This window comes from Cynocephalus volans, chromosome 18, assembly GCF_027409185.1.
Source record: "Cynocephalus volans isolate mCynVol1 chromosome 18, mCynVol1.pri, whole genome shotgun sequence".
NCBI lineage: Eukaryota > Metazoa > Chordata > Mammalia > Dermoptera > Cynocephalidae > Cynocephalus > Cynocephalus volans.
The window spans coordinates 17,730,638-17,756,372 of record NC_084477.1 but is presented as its reverse complement, the minus strand read 5'-3'; the positions used below and the strand labels follow the sequence as shown (position 1 = coordinate 17,756,372).

The 25,735-nt window shown below is 52.1% G+C and overlaps 1 protein-coding gene across 1 annotated transcript in view; it reads right to left on the bottom strand.

The window, feature by feature from the left end:
* The window catches only part of PGBD5 (piggyBac transposable element derived 5), an 80,972-nt gene extending 56,674 nt beyond the window's left edge, over window positions 1-24,298 (bottom strand). The window contains exon 1 of the mRNA XM_063082700.1: window positions 23,974-24,298. Within this exon, the coding sequence (XP_062938770.1) occupies window positions 23,974-24,298 (325 nt within the window). The remainder of the gene's footprint in view (window positions 1-23,973) is intronic.
* Window positions 24,299-25,735: the final 1,437 nt, after the last annotated feature.

Sequence of the window (25,735 nt, the reverse complement as noted above, 5' to 3'; positions counted from 1 at the left end):
AATACCCTAAATCTTCACCACCCTGAGCCCCATACTGTTTGCATTTTGGTAAATCTTCCCAGGTGGTCGAGAATAACAACATACATGAATATGGGGGTCTTCCAAAAGTTCCTGGGAAGATTCATATTCTCGCTTAATTCCATCTTCCCACGAACTTTCTGCAGTACCCTCGTGTACGTGTGGGGTTTACATGTGAAGGTGAGCTGCCACTCCACTCTTATCACCTGATTTTGCCCCCATTTGGCGTCACAGAGTAAACAAGTGTTTTCAGTAAATATACATCCCCATCTGTCTTAGTCCTTTTCTGTTGCTTACAACAAAATACTTGAAACTGGGAGATTTATAAAGAAAATGAGATTCGTTGCTTACAGTTTTGGAGGCTGGGAAGTCCAAAGTCCAGGGAACACATTTGGTGAGGATCTTGGTGATGGTGACAGTGACCCAGGGGTCTCACATGGCAGAAATGGTGGAGCAGAGAGAGACTAACCTCTCTCATGCTCTTCTTTTAAAGCCCTCAGAACCACGCCCCTGACCACCATTATTAACCCATTCACTCCTACAGGGTCCTACAATCCAATCAACTCTTCAAGGCCACACCTTTCAATGACCATAACGGGATCTCCCACCCTCGACAGTCACAGTGGGGATCAAGCCTCCATGAGGTTGGGAGCATCCAGTCTACAGTCCCTTTTCCTTCCTCCTCAAAGTGTGGTCCGTGGACCAGAAGCAGCGGCTTCCCTGGGGGCTTGTTGGAAGTGCAGACTCCCAGGCCCCGCCAAAGTGGAACCAGCGTTTTCACCACACCCCAGTGATCTCTGTGCACTTCAGAGTGGCAGGAGGACTGACCTGCACCATCTAAAGCAGGACCTCATGTCCCAGTTATACATGTGCTATCGTTCAGACAGCCCAACTCTTATTTCCTGAAGATCTAGGTTTTATGCAAGTTTTCACTTTTATAGTCTCTGTCTCCCTCTCTGGTTACCCACCCAGGGCCACATTAGTCAGAGGAGATACACCTCCTGGGAGGGCTTGACAAGAGTTGCCAACTCTCACCCCATCAGCAGGGTGAAAGTCATTTCCCACATCAATTCTGGCAGTTACCCTCCCTTATAAATCTGTGAGTTTGACAGAAATGGCACCTCGTCACCAATGGGTAATTTGTCCGGTCACTAGTGTGGTTAAATATAAAATCACTTACTTATTGGCCTCTGGATTACATAAATGGCTCAGGTCCTTTGCCCGTTTTTACTTTGAGGTGACTGTGACCTTTCTTCCTGATTTGGTAAGAGATCTCTCTATATTCAGATGGCATCGCTTTGGAATGTGTTACAAGTATGGTCGGCATTGCAGACGTGGCGTTTTGCCCAGCACTGGACCACGTTCCAAAGGCAGGAAGGGATTTTGGAAAACGAAGCCTAAACTGGGAGAAAACGTCCAACGTCACCACAGAGCCTTTCCTCCCAAAAGGGACATAAAAATCATTGCTTGTGACAGAAGTGAGCTCACGGTTCTGACCTGACAACTCTAAAGCAGGACGGTCTGTCCTGCTACTCGAGGGGCCCAGGAGAGACCTGCCGGGGTTTGGAAAGGAGCATTTCCCATCTCCTCCTATTTTTAGATGCCGGATTTCTCCTACAGCATAGAGCTGACCGCACTTTTTATCTTTAAATAAACCTCGTAGTCTAGCAGATAGTGTGTAGCGTGTCACTTCTATAAAACTTTCTAAATGGTGAGCCGACAGACATGGGTAAGAAATGTGCTTTTGCCGTTCGGGTTTCTAAGTGGCCTTACTTATAACCTCATTTCCAGGATTCGTTATTTCTGAGCCAACCATCAATTAGGCTTACTGAGAGTACCTTTCTCTCCTGACCCGGATTCAATTACTTATTAAGGAGTCTGTGTGGTTTAGATTCAGAATTAGAATAAAGGACAAAGAGGCCATGGACTTCGGGGATGCACCTCCACCCTCACAGCCATGGTGCACGCCCGGCAGCCAGAAGGCTTAGCCGGGGAGCGCGGCCGAACCCTAGGTCAAGTGGCTGAGTTGGGCTGGTGGGAAAGAGGCAGCTCCCCTTTTTCTTGGCAGGTGCACGGCTGGCCTCTACCTCAGCAATACTTTCCACCTGTCCAGAGATTCAGAGAGAAGCAACGGCTTGCAGAGTGACATGGACTGGGGATGTCCACAGCCCCAGGGAAAGCAGTGCACTAGCTATGGCAGCAACAGCACTTTCATGGTTACTTTGAGGCCTGAACTATCCAGCAACCTCATTCTGAAGGTTCTTACAAGCTCCAGGGTAGGGCTCCAGTCTGCAACCGCATCCTGAAAGATAACGAGGTACTGGCTGTCCAGAATAGACCGTGACGAACATTTTCAGGGATCGGCAGAAGGTTGGCACAACCGGGAGAGGAGTTACGAGGATGGATGTGGCCGCACAGCAGGGCTACGGCTCTGACTTCATCCCAGAGGCCAAGGAGAGAAAATGTGTGCCCCCAAGGCTGCGACGCCACCGCCCCATGCTGGACACAGCTCAGGTAGGCCCAGCGGCCCCACCCACCAACCCATGTTGGCCCCAAAGCCGCAACTCGGGAGTCCCCACTCTCCTGCGATGGGGCGCACTGAAGGGCGTGGGGACGAACGAGGTGGCATCTGTGATTTACTGGATGATTACATCTTATGATTCCAAGCAGAGGCTGGGTTGGAATCCACGAGACTGGACACACTTTGCCAGGTACCCGGCTAGGGAGGGACTCTGACCTCCAGCACACCAGGCAGCGAGGCAGGGCTCGAGGGGAGCCCGCATCATGGGCATGTGAGGAGCGCTGCCACCACCCCAAGGGGATCCAGCAGAGGAGCCACCACCCCCCGTCGGTGCTGGGTGAGGCCAGCCACAGGGTAGGAAAGGATGAGGGGCCACCTGGCTGGGAGACTGGACAGGGTGGGGCCAGGGGGTCCCCTTCCTAGACCCATCTCAGCCCCCACCCTGGAAGGCTGGGAGGACCCTGCTCAGGCGTGGCCAGGGGGAGGCAGGCCCAGGCCTCAGCCAGCCTCTCCTCTCACGTTCCACGTTCTCCAGGCTTCACGCAGAGCTCGGGGTGATGCGACACCTTGGGAGATTCCGTGGAAGCGATGACATCCTTCCTCACAAAAACACACATGCATGCTTGAACGTAAAGCTTCCCAAAAAATAAATATTAAGGACTCCTAGGACTCCCCACACCTGTCCCTGGACTTGCACGAACTCCCAGTCTGCAGCACATCTGCAGGACAGTAACTGGGGCCTTTCCATCCCTTAGGCACGTGGGCACAGTGCCAGGAACTAAAGTTTCAGAAGGGCCTGTGGAAACATTCAAGCCCTGAAAAGGCTTTATTGACGCCATAATACAAAAAGTAGATTGCAAAATCCAATTAATAAATGTTCAGTTAACGCATATAAAGCTTAGCCTTACGCCAACTGGTTGGCAGCGACCTCATGCACACTGCGTTCGAATGTCCATGTGGAAAAAGGTGACCTGCTTGCAGTCATTTCCGACGGGACCCGAGAGCACCACCCCATCCCACAGTGGGAGTGCCTAGGACAGGGAGGTCCCGCCCCTGCCCCTCCCTTGTGTAAGGGGGAAACTGAGGCCCACAGGGTAAGTGCCTTGCTCCAGCTGCACAGTCAGGAGCGGGAGGGGGAGAAGATGGAACCTGGCCCTGGAATTAGCAGCTGACAGCCAGGCTGGGAAGTATAGAGGATGTGACCTTCACCAGCTAAGGCTGCTCTGTGACATGACATGGGGACGCAGCAGAGGCAGGGGCACCTGGCAACCCTGAGAACAACTGGGCACCCTCGCTACTGCCACCCTCAGTAAGGCGGTGACCACTGCTTCTTTACAGTTCTCCGGTGACCCCCTACCTTTCAGATGAAAAGGGCCCAGACAGCCTGTCACCCGTGGATGCCCCTGCGTCCACACGTCCTTCAGTCAGGGCTGGTCTCTGTTTCCCCATGGCCTCCTTACAATCCCCCAGGGGAGCCCAACCCTTTCCCCTGAACGTGGCACGGCTCTTCCAGTGTGCGTCCTCGCTGTCTGGAAGACCCGGTAGGCTTTGCAAAGGGTGAGGGCAAACCAGTCTAGGGCCAGGCATCTCACCCGGAGAGGGGACGCAACGTCAGAGGCACCTGGGGTGTCTGCAGGCTGCACCCGGCCCTGCTGCCACCACAGGAGCCTGACCAGGCATGCTTGCTGTGGCCTCTGGAGGGGCTGATACCCGAGTGTGGGCTCCCCCGGCTCAGGGCCAGTCTCTCCACCTGCCTTTCATGCTGACGGGTCACAGTGGCTGGCTCAGTCCATCAGGAAAGCACCGGGCGTAGCGACAAGGGCAGTTCGCCTGAGAGCGAGTGTGAGTGCATACGTGAAGGGGCTGCTGCCAGCCTGTCACAGCCACTGACGGCTGGCACCTGGAGCACAGCAGACGGGGGCTTCACTGGAACGGCTCAAGGGAGGGTCCCAGCGGGGTCCGGGCTCGTGCCCCTGCCTAGCCATCAAACATGCAGGAAGGGCTCAGAAACCGTGCGTGGCACTGCAGGCTACCATCTCCCCGCTCTGCCCCCTCATTTTCTCCCTGGGAAAAAGTATGTGTTTGCCCTGTCCTTCCCCGCGGGGACATGACACAGAGGTTTACAGAGAGAACCGCTCCAGCAGCATCGCTGCCAACTGCGTACAGCAGGAAGCACGGCGTGCTGCGCATATGGCACACCAGCCCCTCCCCCGTCCCTGTCCTCCTCCTCGGGGGCTAAGTCACATGAGCTTTCACTTCTTGTAGAAAAAGTGTTTCCAGGACCAAACTGGGACGCTGTGAGGACAGAGGGCTGCACTCGGTCACCCATAAAACACAGCTCCTACCATCCATATGGCACAATTAAGAGAATGTGCCATTTCCAGAGAAACCTCAGCCTCACCGTGTCCAGCAGCCAGTACACAGAAGAGGCTCGACGTGATGGAGCAGCCCGACGCCTGGCACTGGCTTTGCCCAGCATCAGACAGAGCGTGCCGAGCCACCCACCTATCCCGGCTCAGTGGCCGCCGGGCACCCAGAGAGGGGCCCGCTGCCCATTCCCCACAGGGCCTCGCTGGGCATCTGCTCATTTTAACGACATGGCTAGAAAGGAACCAAAGATGAAATGAACTTTATACAGGAAAAGGCTGGGCTGATGCTTCCTACAACCAGCAAGCCTCACTGCAAGATTCCTAAATGGAAATCTGACCTCCTTTGATTTTTCCTCTCAAAGCGCTCGGCCAGCTGCGTAGTGCAGACCCCGCTCCGGCTGGCCTCGGTGCCCCCGGGCCCTTCCCACACGGGGACTGCACCGGGAGGCCTGGGGAGGGTCGGGGGTCACCGGGGATCAGCGCTGCGGGACATGAGGGGGCCTGTGAGGGAAGCTGGGGCAGCAGGAGGCTGACGAGCAGGAGGCTTCACGGCGGGCCACCTGCCATCTGAGCCTGCTGTCATGAACGCTTCAAACGTCTCTTAATTCCAGGCAGCTTTCCCTCCCAGAGCTAAGAAGCATCCAGAACCCTGCCATTTTATCTCTGGCTCACAGGAGCCCCAGGACGCCAGCATGCAGACCTCTGAGTCACTCAGCCCTCTCGTCCCCCTGGCCGTCTTCCTTTCAGAGCTCCTTGGAAACGTGTCTTTCATCACAGCATTGTCTAGATTTCCTACCACCAAAACCTTTGCTCCATGGGCCCGCTCCCACTGGGTCCACATGGTCCCTGTGTCCAGGGCTCTCATCCATGGGATGTCCCATGTAGCCCCGAGGGTCCACCCCACCACGCTTGGCTCTATGGCCTGGGACAGGGGAAAAAGCCACGGGGAAAAAGTCAGTGCGCCCCAGACCCCACGAGGCTTAGTCAGAGCCTGGGGTAGGAGGAGAGACACAGCTGGGCCTTGGGGGTGCGGGGGGTGCTCTGGGACCCATGAGGGAGGAGAGGACGGAAGGGAGATGTGCCCACAAGCCAATTCACCGTGACACCCTCCACCACCACCTTTGAGGACAAGACTTGTGGGATCCTCTGGGGACACAGGAGGGACACAGGAGGGCCTCTGCTACCCGAGGATTGGGTCAGTCCCAGCGTCTGCTGCAGGAGCTTCAGAACCAGCTCAGAAAAGAGGAGACTGTCCCCTGGGCTGCACAGTCCCCACTGCTTAGAAGCGCAGGTGGCTCCTCACGACTGCCCCAGAGGCCCCGGCCGAGCTCCAGCTCCCGCTCCTGCCGGGCTCACCTCTCTGGCCGGCCTGAATCTTGCAGACACTGACTTCTCTTTCTCAGATTCTACCTGCAGCACAGAGGGTGCTGCCTCCACACTGCTCCCAGGTCTTCAGCAAAAGTGCTTGTCTGTCATCCTTCCATCTCTCCGGACATCACCATAACACACTGCCATAAAAAATAGCTCTAGGATCATATTTTTTCCCAAACCTCCTCAAGGAATACATGGGTATACACAAATGCAGAAACTCATCAGCTGTGACTTAGGACCGTGCACTCTTCTGTAGGGACATTATAGCTCAAAACACGTAAAGAAGTTGGACCTCCTTAAAGATCAAGTCTCATAACTTCTGAGCCGGGTGACATCTTCCCACGTGACTTTCCCTCTGTGGAGCTGAACCACAAGATGCTGTTGGGAAGAACCAGCTCTGAAGCTGCAGACTCGTGAGGGGGCTCCGGGGGCAGTGGCCCCCACGGGCACACGGCTCCTCTGCTCAGGAGCCGTTCTTACCACAACTCTTCGCAGGCCAGGGCTGTGCGCTGGAGGGGACACGCTCCCTCCCACGGGTCTGCAAGGCCAGCGTCAACAGATGGCCTTCAAGTCTGAAATGGTACATCTGGTCCCAGAACTCCCACGGGCCCCTGAAACAGTCCCAGCCGGCAAAGGGCCAAGCGGCACAAACACCTCGACCCCCTGGAGTCCATTCCTGCCTGGCTTCCTTGCCTCGTCTTTCACGTCTGGTCTCGTAAGCACCACAGACTGGGGCTTAACACGCAGCTCCGGACGCTGGAAGCCCGAGATCCAGGCGTGGCAGGGCTGGTTCCCCCTGAGGCCTCCCTCCTCAGCTTGCAGACGGCGTCTTCTCCCTGTGTCCTCACGTGGTCGTCCCTCTGTGTGTGTCTGTGTCCTGATCTCCTCTTCTGATAAGGACACTAGTCAGATTGGATCAGGGCCCACCCTGAAGATCTCATTTTATCTTAATCTCCTCTTTAAAAGCCATATCGACAAATACAGCCCCATTCTGAGGTGCTGGGGATTAGGACTTCAACATGTGAGTATGGGGGGCCACACAGTTCAGCCCACAACAGATGGGAGGTGAGGGTTAGCAGAGCAGGTGCTCAGCACAGAACTAGAAACAGGGGTCTTGCGCGGAGCTGTCCCCAGAACAGACCATAAGCCCTTAGCAGGTGGAGCCACCCAAGGCCTCTAGGTTCCTGGCGCTGCCCACCACACCCAGGACTGGGTCTGCAGGAGGCTCGGTGTGTCGTTCTCAGTCCTCAGCACCAAATCCCTCGGGGCCTGCACTGCCACACCCAGTAGGATTCAAAGCCCAGCCACCACGGGCCAGCATGTGTTCCCCTGGAACAGATGGGCAGGGTGTCTGGAGTGCTCTGATGTGCGCTCAGGGCCAGGCTCTGCCTGGTGGCTCAGAGGGCGGGGAAAGACAAGACACAGGAGGCCGGCAGACCTTTTCCCCACAAAATCAAATGGCTCTTTCAAAGTCAAGTCCTGTTACCTGGCAACCCTGGGAGGTGACTAAGGTGCCCGGCAAAGTCTCAGGTTGTATTCGTCTGTTTCCGTTGCTTATAACAAAACACCTAGAATGGGGTAATTTGTGAGAAAATGAAATTTATTGCTTACAGTTTCACAGCGTGGAAAATCTGAAGTCCAGGGAACACAACCAGTGAGGATATTCTTTGGTGGTGGCTTTATAGCAATGCAGGGGTCTCACGTGACAGAAAATGGTAGAGCGGGGAGAGAGAGAGAATCTCACGTGCTCTCCTTTTAAAGCCCTCAGAACCACACCCCTGACCACCATTAAACCATCAACTTAATCACCCTTCAAGGTCCCACCTTTGTCATAACAGGATTTCCCATGTCTTAACAGTCACAGTTGGGATCCAGCCTCCAACACATTAAACTTTGGGGGGACATAAGTCAACCCACTACACAGGTGCAGCTCATCAATTAGCAAAAACAAGCTGGGACAGGGTGGCCAGATGTGGCCAATTAAAATACAGGACGCCTAGTTCAATTTGAATTTCAAATAAACAAATCATTCTTTAGTACATGAGGACGGCCCACATGATATTTGGGACAGACTTACTACAAGATCACTGTTTATCCAGAGTTCACACTTTTCTGGTGTCCTGTCTGCTGTCTGGAACCTCACCCCCAGGAGGACAGGACACACCGCCCAGCTGATCAAGTTTGGCGTCTTCCCAGGGAGCCCGTTTTCACATGGAGCAACCCCTCAGAGCAGAGGTCCTGCCTGGGGACACCCTGGGGGCCCATCCTCACAGGAGGGGTCCAAGGGCACAGATGAGCCCTCCCCTGGCCCCCCCCCCGCTGAGCCCTCCCATGGGCAGTGACCCCGGCACATGCCCACTTTACAAGGAAAGCAGCTACACCCCACCTCCTGGATGCCCAGAACTTGGCCACTGTGGACAAGGTACACCAGGCCTCTGATCTGGTCCCTGCAGAGCTGTTATCAATACTGCTCCCATCACTATAACGATGATGTGATTAACTGTACATGGTGGGCGACAGGTCGGGTGACAAGGATCTTGGAAGATGCTGCTGGGGACATCTTCAAAGGGCACTGTGCCCTAAGTTGTGCTAAAACGGTGTCTGTTCCTTCTGCCCACGTTGCAGGAGACCCTGCAACACTCAGTTCCTGAGGTCAGGACGCTCGGTCCACCAGGGCACCCAGCGGGCGTCAGCTTCCACACCCACCCAGAATCTGAACCAGATGATGGCAGCAGTGGAGCCTACACTTGCCCCAGAGCCCAGGACGAGGATCTGAGAGCCCGTGGGCCCTGGAGGAAGGCCACCCTGGCCTGAGTGACCCCAGGCTCCGAAGGCAAGGCAGCCACAGGCCAGAGGGGTTGGCCATGAGCACAGGGAGAGCTGCCTTCTCTGCCACTGAAGCAGGCTTGCCAATGCCCTGGGACACCCCCCGATCTGGCCCCTGAGCCTACAAGGGTGACAGCCCCCTCGACAGGAAGATGGCTCAGAAGAGACAGAATGCCCCAGAAGAGCGCTGCTGGAGGACGCCCAGGGCAACTTGCATTGTAATTAAATAATAATAACAGCACTCAGAGATTGCACTGCAACACACGCAGGGGAGAAAAAGATTTCCTGTAACTAAAAAGCATGACCTCACAACGGAGCCAGTCCTCGGACAAAGGGAAGGGGAAGGGGGTCACGTGGGATCCTTGAAGTACGGACTCGGAAGGTCAAGGCCGAGAAGTTACAGAGCAGAGAGCACAAGCACGAAGGTGGGCACAGAGGGTGCGGTGCGACGCTTTGAGGGGACACTGAGGCCAGGAGGGACGGGCATGTGGGGGGTGGGCAGAGAGGCTGCTATTTAAGAATAAAGTCTCTGAATTTAAGAATAAAGAAAAGACCGTCTTCCAGGCAGAATGAAGTCACACCTTCAAATGGGCATGGACTGGCCGCGACGACGCTTTCAGGGCAGCGCCGGACGGCAGGAAGATTCTGGGCACCGCGGGAGGTCGGGATGGCGCCCCAGACAAGACACCACTCGGCAAACGTGACAAAAGACGCTCAAAGAAAAGAACCTGGAGTACCTCCGCCAGGCCCACAGCCGAGGACAGCAGCAGAGGCAGGTCTCTTAACAAACGGACCAGAGCCAAGACTCCCCGGTGAGGGGCGGAGAAGAAACCTGCAGGCAGCAAGCCATGCTGTCTGGGGTCCCCACAAGGTGACCAGCTGAGGCCACTTAGGGTCATTTCTGATGCCTTGATTTGGTGGGAGATCAGTGTCACTTAATCACGTAGGTTCCCTTTGTGTCTAAGCAGCAGCCCTGTCTGAGCGATGGGCCCAAGACACGGAATCGGATTTTCAATTAATACCTGAGAGTGTTCGCTCTCACACACACAGTGAAGCATTCTAGATGTCACTCTGCCTGGAAACATACTTCTGCGCTTAGAGGCTGAAATTCAGTAAGTTAAAGTGTAAATGCATGGCTGCTACAAAACGTTGCAAATGTTCAAAACTGTAATAGCTGCAAATCTAACAAATAAAAAGTTAAGAGCTCTCAAATACATACATAAATTGAGAAACAGAATGACAGTTAATAGACATATTACAAATACTATGAAAATGTTGTCCAAATAACTTTAGAAAGAATATTTACCCTTTTGGAACTGACAGTTACAAAATTTAATAATGCAAGGCAGAATAATAGAATTCAGATTATATCATAATTATAATCTTTGTAGAATTATTTCATGTATTAGCTTTCATAATACTAAACTAAATAGCCCTTAAGAATTAAATGTAAGTTTATAGTCATTTAATTTCATTTAGGCTATAACTATTTCAAGAAAAAGTCCTGTTTGGGAATTCATCTAGTGACAATGAATTTAAGCAGAAAGCCAACTATGCCACCTTAAAAATTCAGAAGCAGATAAAAAGTCCACAATCCTGTATTATAACACCCATGATAAATCACTTTCAATCTAGACCTAAAAAAGAATATACAGAGTATGAAGGAAAAAAGAAGCATTATAGAAAAATTTTGTGTTCTTTAATCAAACTTTAAAATAGCAGACTTAATAAGAATCCTTTAAGAAGGCAATTCTTGTAGTTTTAAGTCTATGGAGGCTAGAGCTACGCTCACAATGAATGTTGAAATAATTACCACGGGCAAACTACCATTTTCAGTAGTCAGAAGGTAAAGAATTGCAGAGATTTGCCCAAACAAGGAATCCTGGTCATAAAGTTCCTCCTGGCAAATGTGTCACTGAAAAGTTTTCCCTGAGTTCGTGTGCTCCTTCTGTATCTTGTACAGCAGACATTTGGACGTGCAAACCCACCCAGGCCTTTGGGGTCTGACAGCTGCTGCACTAATGAGGGATTCAGCCGTGCTTCTGCCTTTTCAGTGGGCCCAGGAAATTCTGGGAAACTAAATGGATGTGTCATGAGAACACAAGTGTTCCTTATGTGATATCTGCTGTCTCCTCAGGGAAGACACCAAAATTGATTTGCACATACCAAAATCCAAGATGCAGACAGAAATTTAGAACTCATGTTGTTATCTTGAAAGAAAAATACAGTTTCATTGTCGTATTCCTAGTTTTTCCTCAAGTGATAGTGAGAAGCAGCAACGGCATGCAGAAATATTGAAGTTCACTCCTAAAGTTTTTCAAAGAACACCTGAAAGCGGTGAGCCAAGGTTTGGATCGTGGGTTTGTGTCCATGAAATGCATCATCCCAGGGACTGACCAAATCCTCAAGTCTAGGAAATGAAAAGAAGCTAAGTCTTTACCTGCAAGCGCTACTATTACAGTAGAAGGCGGAGATGTCGCCGGCAAAAGTATCCGACGTTAGTAGATGTAGCCAGAAACACCTTGCCCCTTCCCCAACCCCAACTGAAAGTGAACATCTCTTCATTAGCACAAAAGAGCAGCAGAAAGACTGCAGGCACAACTAAGCCACTGACAGCGTGAGAAATTATTATTCCTGTGCTACACTGTCAACCTTTTAATTTTGACTCCCAAAATTTTTATTGAAAGGTAATTTTCTTAAACAAGACTTCTTGCATCCTGGAAGTTTGGATTCAGTCTTGACTTAAGCAAACATTTAGCTATTTGGACAAAATGTACATTTGGTATATCGTGTGTGCATGTGTATAAAATACAACAGGATATTAGTAAATCTCTGGGATTGTACACGATAAAAAGTTAAATAAAAACTCTTTATAAAGAAGGTCTTATTCTGGGGAAAACAGTCTTAGTTGGGGAAAAGCATGGTGTTTTCAAATGATTGTGAAGAAATATGCATTTAATTATGAGGCAAGGGAGGAAAAAAGGATGAAAATATTAAAATGGAAAATCAATTAGAGCCAATTGATTTTTGACAAGGATGCCAAAATAATTCAAAGGGGAAAGAACAGACTTTTCAACAAAAGGTGCTGAAGCAACTGAGTACCCACATATGAAAGAATGAAACTGGAACCCCTACCTCACACCATATACAAAAAACAATGCAAAATGGATCAAAGACCTAAATGGACGAGCTAAATCAATAAAGCTCTTAGAAGAAAACACAGAGACAAATCTTAGTGACCTTGCACCTGCCAATGGTTTCTTAGCCATGACACCAAAAGCACAAGCAACCAAAGAAAAAAAAATAGATAAATGAGACTTCAGCAAGATGTAAAACTTTTGTACTCCAAGGATACCATCAAGAAAGTGAAAGACAATCCAGTAAATGGAAGAAAACCCTTGTAAGTCATACATCTAGTAAGGAAGACATACCCAGGATCAGCAAAGAGCTTTTACAACTCAAAAATGAGAAGACAAATGACCCAATTAAAAAATGGGCAAAAAGACTTGAACGGAAAGTTCTCCAAAGGAAACATACAAATGGGCAACAAGCTTATATAAAAGGATGATTAACGTCATTAGGGAAATACAAACCAAAAACCTCAGTGAGCTACCACTTCACATCCCACAGGGTGGCTAGAATCAAAACCGCAGACAATAACAAGTGTTGGTGAAGATGTGTAGAACACAGACCCTCACGCTTCACAGGCGGGACTGTAAAAAGGTGCAGCCACTTTGGAAAATAGTCTGGTAGTTCCTTAAAATTTTGAACACAGAGTTACCATGTGACCCAGCCATCCCACTCCTAGGTATATACTCAAGAAAAATGGAAACTATATCCACACAAAAAGTTGTACATGAAGGTTTTGGTTATTACTCAAAGTAGCCAAAAGGTGAAAGCAACCAGAATGTTCACTGACTGATGAGACATTAAATGTGGTGTATCCATTCAATACAGTATTATTCAATAAGAAAAAGGAGAGAAATACTGATTACATGCAAAAACATGGATGGACCTTGAAAATGTTATGCTAATTGAAAGAAACCAGTCACAAAGGACCACATTATATTATCTCATTTATATGAAATGTCTAGAATAAGCAAATCTACAGCGACAGAAAGTAGATGAGTAGTTGGCTAGGCCTGGGGGTGATAGCTAAAGTTCCTTTTGGGGGTGATGGAAATATTCTAAAACTGACTGTGCTGATAGGTGCACAAATTGTGAACATACTAAAAGCTGCTGAAGTGTACACATCAAATGAGTGAATTGTACGGCATGTGAATTACATCTCATAAACTGGTTATTAAAAAAAATGGAAAGAGAAGAACTTGCACATTATCAAGTAGGAAAAAAGAGATAAATGAACACCAATAATGGGGAAAAGAGAAAGGGAAAAAAAAGCTAAATCAATAAAATAAGATGGGCAGAGGGGAAACATCATACCTTTCTGTCATTACTTTAAGTGTGTACAGATTGATCTGTCCAACTAAATCAAAGAACCTATCAGCTTGTGTTAAAAATATGAGGATATTTCGAATAGTTTATGGAAAAATAGAATTAATAATATGAATATTTCCATGAACTTTTGAAGTACCCTTGGATATAAATATTTCCATCTATATAAAAAAATATGAGAAACAGTAAAAAATAAAACACCGTGCAAGGAGATACCAAACAAATACAAAGAAGGAGAAAGCAGGAATGGCAAAATTAATAGCAGACTTGAGGATAAAGACCCTACAGGACAAAGAGGGGCATTAATAAAAACTGTATAAAAGTGTGAAGTAAGCAGGCACCAAACAACACAGCAATATAAATGCAAGAACATGGTAAAAATGTATCTCTTCAAATGAGAATATCTCCTAGAGGGGAAAAAAATAAAGACAGAAAGAAGACAGATATCTTTAATTGCCTCAAGTAAAGAATATACATTTTTTTCTTACACCTATGTGACATTTGTAAAGATTAGTTGCATATTTGGCAACAAAGAAAACCTTAACAAATCTTTCAAATTAACAATTTAAAGGACACTTCTTTGGTTACCATACAATAAAATTAGGATTAAATAACCAGCCAACAACAACAACAAAAAAAAAACTCCTTAACTACCTAGAAATTTTAAAATATACTTTTAGATCAAAGAAGAAATATAAAAAGGGGATTGAAGGAAATCTGGAAAACACTTCACACCAAAGCCTATAAAATACACCAGAAGTTATGCTCTGAGGGGACTCTAGTGTCATTGTCTCCAATATCAGACAATGTATTACAAAAATAAAAAAGGAATGTTGTACTTATCTTAAGCACTTAGAAAAGGATAGGTCCATAACTCCAAATAAAGAAAAGTTGAAACTAATAAAAAAATAAAAGGAGCAAATAAACTCAGAGCTGGTTCTCTGAAGAGACCAATAAAATAGAAAAACATTTCACATGCTCAGTTAAAGACAGAATAAAGAAAAGTGGGTGGTGGGGGACAGAAGGAGGGTGCAGAGTGGAGGAAACGGAGAAAAGGGGGGGATGCTACAAAAACAGACAAGATGAGGATTGAGAGTAGAGCTAGAAAAGCAGATGTGGTACAGAGTAAAAGAATCATTTAAAAAAGTGCTGCTTGCAACTTTATGTCAACACATCCGAAAACTCTAGAAGAAATGGATGATTTCCTAGGAAAACAAATCATCAGACTGATTCAAGAAGTGGAAAAATTCAGAAAATAGCACCCAGACCAGACAGGTTCGCAGCTGAGTTTTATCTAAGCCATGTTAGGCACCAGGGGTGCCTGTTTCCACAGCTCTGCACGCGTCGCAGGGCCCTTCTGAGAAGCAGATCTCCCCTCCTGCCCACCAACGCTTCTGTGCACCATCTGCAGAAACACGGGCTGTGCTGTCTTGATGACTCCACTTCCCCGACATAATCTGCCATTCTCCCTGAACTCACCCAAATCTTCTTCAAAATCTGTTTCTTCTCTGCCACGCTTCTCGAAGATAACCAGTCTACGAACTTGCAGTGCACTGTGTGAATTTACACTTGCTCTATTCACCTGAAACTGACCTCTTTCAATCTTAAAGCAAGGCAGTCATTGCCTCGATTTCCAATCTGCTGCAGGGTTCTGCTGCAGGACTCACTGGCGTCCTGAATGCATGTCCCCTGAGACGGCCGCGGTCCAGCACCCCAGCTAAGCCTAAGAGAACGGAGCCAAGGAAAACACTGGAAATTCTGCTGAAATACTAGGACTGCAGAGCCAACCAAACGGGACATTTCTATTCACCTCCAATGTGGGCCCTGAGGGAAGCAGATGTCAGGACAGGCTGGGGAGGAAGGGGCTGTAGATGTTTCTCACGTACATTCTGAAGTGTGTCTCCATGCACAGGCCCTCAGATCATCATGCTGTCCACCTCATGGACTCAGCGTGGAATCCCCGGGACGCTTAACTAAGGTGGCACTAGTAGAAGACGCCACCTTCTCCCAATGTATAAAGTGCTCACATACGCAAGACTCCCACCAGCCACACTCTGGACAATTCCACTTGCTGACATTCTTTCCTTCCAGAAAATCACGCTCTGTGCTGACCCCTTATATTCTCTGTAACCCCATTTCCCAAACTCCAGGAAAGAGGTCTCTTCCCCCTCTGGTTGCATTTTCTGTTACTTCTGCCATGGAAGGTTGCTGGTGGCTTTGGAACCTCAAAACTGTGTTTACCTATGGTGTCCTGCCCACCACCTCAGAGAGGACGGGGTCAGGTGGGGCGATGCAGTGACCGCTTCTGGTCCACACTTCTGCTCACCTTCCACTGCCCCAAGCCCATCAGCGGCCCCAGCTCACTGCGAAGAGGGCTGGGGGATGAGCAGCAGTAGGGGGATGGGTTTGGTGAGCAAATGACCTGCACCTCAGAGTCCCCTGCAAGGACTTACTCCTAACTAGCTGGTCTGACCTGCATGTACCATGTTCCACACTCACTACTCTAATATGGTCCTTCCCTGTCTCCTGATCACAGGGACCAGTGCACCCTACATCACTTAACCATGCTGTGACTCAGTTTCCCCATTTAAAAAATAGGGATAGGACAGTACTCACCTCGCAGGGGGTTGTGAGGGTTACGTAGGTTATAAAGCATGTAGATCAGCCTCCGGAACATACCAAGCACGTGTTAAACGAATAAAGAGGTACCGGGAGCTGGCTTCCCTGCAAGTCCTGATGGATTCCTGTCTTGGGGGCCTCCAGCCATTAGGAAGTGGGGACCGTGCAGAGGCCCTGCAGAGGCCCAAGGATCAGACTGTTCCTCAGAGACCAACAAGCTCGGTCCTCCACCCAGGACAGAAATCCCCAGCTGATGCACTGGAGCCTCTGGGTAAGGGATTCATTCCCTCATGGAGCCGCCCCATCCACCCCCCACTATCTTGGATGTCAGAAGCACTCAGCTCCTGTAAACACTCTTTACTGGTGCGATTCCCAGCCCCATTTAAAAACCTACTTCTGCATCCATCTACTCTTTCACTTATTCAACAGAAATTGAGTTCTCAGCGTGTTCTAACCATGACCAAGACAGCCGAGGTCTCTGCCCATACGGTAAATGAATTGGCTTATGTTGGGTGGCAATGGGGTCTAGGAGGGCCCAGAGGCGACAGTCACATTTGAACCAAGTCCAGACCAACAAGCAAGTGCTGCCATTCGAGTATGAAGAACATTCCAGGTGAGGGCCCGGCAGGCACAAAGGCTCTGAGGTGGACAGAAAATGACATGGCTCGAGACTTGGCGGCAGGACAGATGCTCCACAGTGACACTGGACCGGAGGTCTAAGGTGGACCTGAGAGCCATGCAAATGGATTCCCCTTGGCTCAGAAGGAAAGCCATTGGAGGGTTTTAACAGAGAAGTGAGTGGATGAGCTTATGTTTATAAACCATCACTGTCCACCAGCCTGAGGAAAGAGAAATTGGTGCATGGGCGGGATGGGAGGACCAGTGTCCTACAGAAGCGGAAGCTGGGAGTCCCAGTAGACAGAACGCCACTAGCCTGGCCAAGGGCCGGTGTTGTCCTGGTTAAAGCTGGAGGCAATGGTATAGGAAGTGGAAGAATCTGTGGTTTGAAATTTTTATTAAAAAGTGCTTTCTCAGTTGGTTAGAGTGCAGCCTTGTAGCACCAAGGTCAAGGTTCGGATCCCCACATTGGACAGCCACCAAAAAGAAAGTGACTTCTTAAATAAACACCTAAATGCGGCCAGATGTCCACCCTTTTGTAATAATTCTTCCTGGGCATGAATACAGGGGAAGAGAGCTCTTTACAGCAGGTGCCAGCCTAGGCCACCACCGCTCTCCCACACTGAGCTATTCTGGATGCCCCATTGTCTCCCCATGTGACATCCCCTCCCCCAAGATAAGAGGTGCCTCCTCCGGCCGGTAAAGTCTCCCACACACCACTTCTTATCATTTCCCCCTTCCCTCTGCAAAGAGGGACCCTGGTGCTTCTCTACCGATTCCACCCTAAGTTCTCCTTTCTCAGCTCCCCACAGGCCCTGGCATATTCTGGGTAAACCTATACCCAAGCCCGAACTTGGGAGTTCAGATTCCAGCAACAGTTACTTGGGGTGGCAACAATTACAAACGTCTGCTTTGGGGACACTTTCCCCAAGGAGACCTCAGGTAAGAAGGCTCAGTTCAGGTGTGAGTGGGCAAAACCGACCTGTCTTCTCGCCCCCTCCCACCTTTGCCCAAACTGCTCTCCTGATTGAGACATTTTTCTTTCCTCGTCACGTGACTCCTGTTGATTTGTTCTTTAAGACGCAGCTCAGGCCACCTCCTCCAGAAACGCCACCTCTTCCCAGCCCGGATGGATGGGTGGCCCACCTCTGGAGTCCAGTGTAAATCTGCCTTTACCCTGATCACAGCATTCGCCAGAGACTCATCTCTTTCGTCACTTTGTCCCTCCTACGGATCCCAGGGGACACGTGCTACTTATCGTTTTATCCCAGCAGGGTTCAATGTGCTTGCTGAGCTGATACAGGGCACGTCTCATGCACTGCTGGTGGGAGTGTAAACTTGAAAACTGCTCGGCAGCATCTGCTAGAACAGCGGTTCTCAATGACTGGGGCTTTTGCCCCCCACGGGGTGTCTGACAACGTCTGCAGACTCATTCGGTTGCCGCAGTGGGGAGGAGGTGCCAGGGGCATTTAACGGGTACAGACCGGGATGTTGCTAAACATCATACAATACACAGGACAGCCCCCTGTGAACAAAGAATTGTGAGACCCAAAATGTCAACGTGCCTAGGCTGAAAGACCTTATAGTAAAGGTAACACATACATAACCCATGACCCAGTAATCCCACGCCTATGACAAGCCCCAGAGAAATGACGTACATGTCCACCCAAAATATATGTACAAGAATGTTTGTAGCATGGCTATTCGCAAAAGCCCCCAAATTGGAAACAACCCAAAAGCCCATCAACCAAGTAAATAAACTGTAGTATATCTGCACAATGGAATACTACACAACAATGTAAAAATAAGACTGCTACATGCACTAACATGGATGAATCTTCCAGACACGACAACATAATAGGTAAAACCAATCTACGGTGACAGAACTCAGAATAACAGCTACCTCTGGGGCTGGGAGCTACTAATACGGAAGGGAAGTTTCCGGGTGCTGGGAATGCTCTTCACCTCGGTCTGGGTGGTGGTTATGTGGGTGTACCCGCGTGAGAGTTCCCTGCACTATGCATTCATGCTCACACACCAGATGTGTGTTATACCCCAATAAGCCTCACTAAATGGAGCACCCCTCCAGGAGCTACCCCACCCCCAGGAATCACACACAGGTTTGCAGCCTTGTAAGCAAGACGACGTCTGGCAGACTCTGGTACACTGCTAGTAGGAGCACGATTAGGTACATTTCTGGAAGGCTCTTTCACAACAGATATCAAAAGCCTTAAAAAATGTACAAAATCCTTATCTATCCTGTTTTGATCGTTTTATGTTAAGGAATAAATTAAGAATATGTACACAAATTTAAGCTATAACAATATCCATCACACATTGGTTCAACAACAAAAATAAATAAAATGTCAGCAATAAACTCAAAGCTAACCAAAGGGTACTGTAGAGCACTACGGATTCATTAAAATACCTTTTAAAAATGTAAATGGAGAATGTTCACAATACATTGACTACAACTAAAAATCAGGTCACCCAACAATACGTAATCTAAGATATATGATATATTCATTCAATAAGTCAACTGTGGTTATCTCTGAGTAATGGAAGATACTGGAACTTTTTAAATTGTTATCTTTTTCTTTTCTTTTCTAAAATGAACATAGATTACTTAACAAGAAAAAATATACAATAATAGTTCTTAAAAATAAAGGTGAGTTTTAGACTTTAAAACTGGGTACCAGACCTCACGCAAACCACCCTGTTGGGTGCTTCCAAAGCCCCACCTCCTGCAGACCAGCTCTAAGCCCATTTCGAGGGCTCGAGGGTAGCAAGGATTAAACAAGGAGCTAGAAAAGATGGTAGCTTCTCCTCCTCTGTATCCTGACTGTGGTGTTGACTACACAAATCCACTCGTGTGTTAAAACTCATAGAACTGTATACCCACCCACCTGAAAAGTGGTTCATGTACAAATATTTTTGGCTGAGAAAATGTTCTAGTTTAAAAAAAAAAAAAAAAAAAGGTACAACCTTTCCCAATCGACTAGTTGGATGGTGCTGACTTAACCAGGTCATCTCATCACCCCCAGACTCCGACTGAAGACACACAGCTGTCTTCCTCTGTAAGGCAGAGACAGCAACTTCTCTGCCTGGGTCCTTGTGAAGATTAAGCTTGAAAAAGCAGGGTACAGTTGAGAGTGCTGGTTACCACCATCATCAGGAGTTCAAGTTCACCGGCCACATGAACAGACTCCTGGGAAAAGAGCGAAACAGCTCTCCCAGGAAGCTCCCCTCTCTGAATGCTGCGGGGCACGACAAGATGGCACTTGGTCACCATGGAGCACTGCCTAAGATCTATCTGGTGGCTCACTGCGACCCCCAGTTCCTCCTGGAGCCACAGAGCTGGCAGAGAGCTGAAGGTAGGACCGGCTGCTTATACTTGAGACTACTTGAGACCACAGGGAGGGCTCAAGGTATCCAGGCTCACAAACCTCTTTATAGCACAGGGTCTTGGTTTAAGTCTGGTTTTAAGAGAGAGATTTTTCTCTTCTTGTTAGTCAAAAAGACTTTAAACCAAATAAACCAACGGCAAACTCTAAAGACAGAACATTCAACAATGTTGATTTTCAGTGCCGTATGGTCCTCTCCAGCTTCTCAAGGTCATACGTCCCACAGAATGATTAGAAGGTTGCTGACACGGTACACAGGGGGAAAAAAAAAACCCTCTTCTGTGAAGTCCAACATCAAATGGAAAGAGCCAACAGCTCAGATCCCAGCCAGCCACGACAAAGGACTGAAAGCCACACAGACAGGAGCCCTTGAGAATCTGTGAATCCGCCTGTTCCTTTGCCTCCTCCAAGAGAACTAATCACAAGACCGCTCAGAATGAGAAACCAAAAGGGCAGAGGCGCGAGAAGCAGCGGGGCCTGAGTTTCATGCTGTTTCCAAAGAGTGAGCTCGCACGCGGTGTTGGTTATCCGCACAGTGGGCAGGCGAGGCTGACAGTGTGAGGGGGGATTTCAGGGGGATCTGCTGCGAGTCTGGCTCTGAGAGGGTCCCATAAGCATTTCTGTTCCCAGGCCAACCCTCCAGCATACAGGGGTTAGGAGACAGCCAGCCAGCCCTGTGAGCGCAAGGCTTGTAGGACAGTCATCGCGAGGGGACCCCCACCTCGAAGCACATCCAGAACCTGGGGGAGGTTAGGGAGGAGAGAGCAGGCTGGGGAGAGGGTCCTCCCCACCCAGAACTGCTGGCTGCCCTTGCGTGCGTCCTGGTCAGGAAGCTGAATACACTGGAACAAGGGCTGGGAAGGCTGGAACAGCATGAAGAGCTGTTAGCACTCTCCACCTGAACTACGGACATGCTGCCATCAGGGCTGGCACGCGATCTAGCCTGCCACCCTTCCCTCCTCTTCTCAGCGGAGCACCAAGTGTCACCCCACTGTGTGCACTGGCCACATGGCAGCTCCAACTGAAACTCAATGCACAGCGGAGCCCAGTGCCCACCTCCCTATGCACACGGTCTCTGTACAGGTTTCTAGGTCATCGGAGGCCTCCAAGACAGCAGTTAGAATCTCTGATAAAAAAACAAACCACACAAAGCCCGCTCGGCCCAAACTAGCACAAGCAATACACACCTACATATGAGGGCACTTCAAACGCTCGTGGAAAAATTCCTTTAATCTTTCAACTCTATTTTTCCATGAACTTTCTGAAATACCCCCATACAATGCACAGCTACATAAAACACACATGTATACATGTACGCCTCTTTTTGCAGTGAGAGCAAGGCAGGAAGCCTCTTCTATAAATAAATCTACAATCCTGGGCTTTCCTCGTCTGATTACCAACTTTTTCTCATGAAGCCTGACTGCAGATCAAAACGCCACCCTCCTCATTTACCAGCCAGCCAACAACAAAAATGCCACCCTCTGGCCCTCATCCCCACCCCACTCTACCCACCCAGTAAGAATTGTTAATAAACTGGGGAGTAAAAGTGGAAGAGAGATCCAGGCTGCATTTCTTGCAAGGGGAGGCACACACTTATCGGAGCAGCTGAGATACTGTGCTTTGCTAAACCCAAGAGGCTGAACCTCTCTGCCGAGAGCAGCAGGGTGCAGCTCCTGGCCTCTTAATAAACACATCCATCCATCACTCCCCTTGCTGCTGGGCCCCGGGATTTTCTCTGACGAACCCCATGCTTCTGCATCTATTTTCAGCCCCCATAAATCATGTTCCATTGTTTCAGGGAAGTCGGAATTCAAGCTTAACAAGCCATCCACCTCATCCCTCCACCCCCCACCCTGAGCTTCCCTCAGGGAGAGGGTGCTGCAAAGAGGAAATTCTAAATTAGATCTGGATTTAAAAGGCAAGCTCCCACACAGAACAGGAAAACGAAACCGGGTATAGATACTGACAAATAACCACCAATGTCTTTGGCTACAGGGCTTGGCTGATTCTGAGGCCCAGGTGTGAACTCAGGGAGCAAATGCAGGGGGCAGAATCTGAACCTCATGCCAAATGACACGAGATAAGCTCTTCCCAACCATGACTGCTGCGGTGGCTGCATTAAATGGCTCTGCTGCAGAATTTCTCCCTTTTACGGGTTACTGAGAAACACAAGACAGCTTTAAAACGTATGTCTGTGGCTCACCCCTCTCACACCAGCACACTCATGATTCTTATTCATAACTAGGCTTAACCTAGCACAATTTCCTTATTTTGCCTGGAGATATGGACAGAGTCGCTGTGTTCTCCCAGGCGGACTCATATCTCAAGTGTTCCAAGATTGACACTGGATCACAGATGCTCATGGCATGAAGTCTGCCAAACCAGGGCTCTGGGCTGGTACAATTTTTAAAGAGCCAATATGGAAAACTGTCCAAGGCAGGAAAGCCTGGAAAATGTAGGGTGGTAATAAAAGAAGGACGCATACAGAGTGAGCGACTTTGAAAATTCCCAAACTCTTAGCTACAGCCCAAATGAACATGCTTTAAAATCTGCCTGGCCCAAAGCACTGTCCAGCCAACGTGGACTCTGCATGTCCAGCTGTGGCTCAGTGAGTCCACACTGCAGCCCACTGGAGGTGTGCAGACCACTCCCTGCTGACAGTCCAGCTGGCCCTCCCCACCTCCCAGCAGGCGGCAGTGCCATGTCCAGATCCAAGTCCAGGCACGGGCCAGAGGCCCTTGGACCTGTCCTGCTTTGTGCCACGTTCCTGACCAGCTGAACAATAATCAGAGAGCCACAGGAAAAGCCGCATCATGCCCAGAGCGGCCACTCCCTGGCCTTCATCAACACTGGTTGCGCACACTTGCACGGATAAACACGGTGTGCAGGAACACGGGCCTGCCACGCAAGGCCGTGCGACAAGGAACACAGGCACCAGAGGACGGCCGGTCTCCGCCTCTCAGAGAGGGCAGGGGCTGCTGAGCTACAGAGTAAGTGCTGGCATCTTAAACGCCAACTCCCGCAAAAGCAGGCGGCGAAGAGGGCCTGGAGACAGATCCAGGTACCAGGGCTCATTTGCGCCCACAGAGGCGAAGAGGGCCTGGGGACACCTCCGGGTACCAGGGCTCGTCTGCGCCCACAGGGGCGAAGAGGGCCTGGGGACACCTCCGGGTACCAGGACTCTTCTGCGCCCACAGAGGCGAAGAGGGCCTGGGGACACCTCCGGGTACCAGGGCTCGTCTGCGCCCACAGCGGTACGCACAACAGACCCGAAAGCGCCTCTGCGAAGAGCGCGCACCTTGACGCCGCCCGACCTGTCCCCAACTCCCCTCCCCCTTCCTCTTAACAAGGGACCATGAAGGACGCGGACGGGGAAAGTTTCTCAGATTCACCGGAAACTAAGCCTCCGAGCCGCGTAGAGACACCAGGGGTGGCCTCCTGGGCTCTCACCGGCCACGCTCCAGCGCTGCCCGCCTCGCCCCGGCACCTGGCTAAGGCGTGCCCCGGGGCCACCGGCGCTAAACGACCCCACCTCCCCCCCAAAAAACCATGCCAGGTTTTCAGAACCCCTCAAATGGGAAAGCTTAACTTTAAGCCACCCCCCAGGTGCGCCCTCGCAGGTGTGACCGGCTTCCGCGCCCGTGCACTCCCGGCAAGGCCACCCACGTCCTTGTCACCGGCCACGCGCCTCGCCCCTCCGCTCACGGACTCGGCGCTCCCCGTCCCCGCTCCGCAGCCCCGTGTGTCCCCCGAGCCCCGCGGCCGCCCTTACCGCCGGTGTCCTCGAAGCGCGGGGGCGGCCGGTCCCGCAGGGCTCCGCTCCAGCCCGCGCCCGCCTCGTCTTCCTCGGGCTCCGGCGCGTCCGGGGCGCAGGGCGGCGGCGGCGGCGGCGGGGCGGCGTGGGCCCCCGGCTCGCGCTCGTCGTCCGAGGAGGCGGCCGAGGAGGAGCGCGAGGCAGCCGAGGTGCTGTAGAAGGGGTTCCCGCCGCTGTCCGGGCCCGACTCGCCGAACACGTCGTCCGAGATGTGCAGGCTCTCGTAGCGCGCGCGGGCCGCCTCCAGCAGCGCCGGCGCCCGCCTCCGCGCGCCCTCGGCCATGGCCCCGCACGCCGCGTCCCGCCGGCTCGCCGGCCCCCACCAGCGCAGCCCGCAGCACAGCGCGCGCCGCCCCGCGCACGGCCGGCCCGCCGTGGTGGCCGCTCGGGCCCGGCGCCCGCGGACGCGCCCCGGGAGCTCGGGCGCCGCCGCTGCGGCCGCGGCGGGACGCGGGGAAGACGCCGCCGGGAGCCGCGCAGCGCCGCCGCCCGCCTGTTCCCGCCGCCCACGCCGTCCGCGCCCCCGCGTGCCCTGCCCGCGCCGGCCGCCGACCACCCCGCGCGCCAGACGCCCCGCCCCGCGCTCTCCGCGCGTCGCCAATGGAGAGCCCGGCCCGGCGCGAGGGGTGGGGTGGGGACGGCGGGGCGGGGCCAGCGGCCGGGGGGAGGGACGAGCGGCCGGGGGGAGGGGCGCCCCGATCCGCACCTCCCCCCCCCCCCCCCGCGCTCCGCTCCGTCCCCTCCCCCGCGCTCTGACCCGCCCCCCGCCCGGCTAATTCCCCCAGAGCTCGGACCCGCCTACCCTGCGCCTGCCCCGCGCCATCCGCGCGCCGCCAATGGAGAGGCCGGCCGGGCGGCGGGCCGGGGACGGCGGGACGGGAACGACGGGGCGGGGCGAGCGGCCGGCGGTGGGGGAGGGGCGCGCCGATCCGCAACCCCACTCCGCGCTGGGACCCGCCCCGCGCCCCGCCCCGCCCCCCCAGCTCGGACCCCACCCCCACCCCCGCGCTCGGACCCTCCCCCATCCTGCGTCCGCCCCGCGCCCCGCCCCGCCCCCCCAGCTCGGACCCCCCCCCCTTGCGCTCGGACCCTCCCCCATCCTGCGTCCGCCCCGCGCCCTCCGCGCGCCGCCAATGGAGAGCCCGGCCTGGTGGGGCAGTGGGAGCGGGGGAGGGGCGCGCCGATCCTCCCGCCCCGCCGACCGCTACCTCGAGCTCGGACCCGCCCCCTCCCCCGGCTCTCGGACCCGCCCAGCCCGGCTGAGTCCCCAGAGCTCGGACCGGCCGTGCCCGCCCCCCGCAGCCCGCGCCGGCACCGGAGCTGTCCACCCCGCGGTGCTGAACCGGGCGCGACCCCGCACACGCGGACGCCCCGTGCACGTGCGGACTCGCCCGCAGCCACCCGGCGCCCGCGTGGGGTCCGCAGCCCGGTGACTCAAGGGGGCGGCGCCGGAGCTGACGCCGGACGTCTCCTGGACTCCACACCCTCGTCGCCTCCCGGGCACCGATGACTCCACGTCCCGTGTCCTCAGAGCTCCACGCGCGCGCTGGACACACCCGTCCGCTGACATGTGGCACGACCAACCGGGCCGCGGGGCTCAGACGGACAGAACGGCTCGGGCAGGAGTGTGTGGCCGTCCTGGCGGTGGCCGGACCTGCCACCAGGCCCCCTCGTCTTCCCCGGTGCCTGGGTCGTGAAGTCACTTTCACCCTGACGTAAA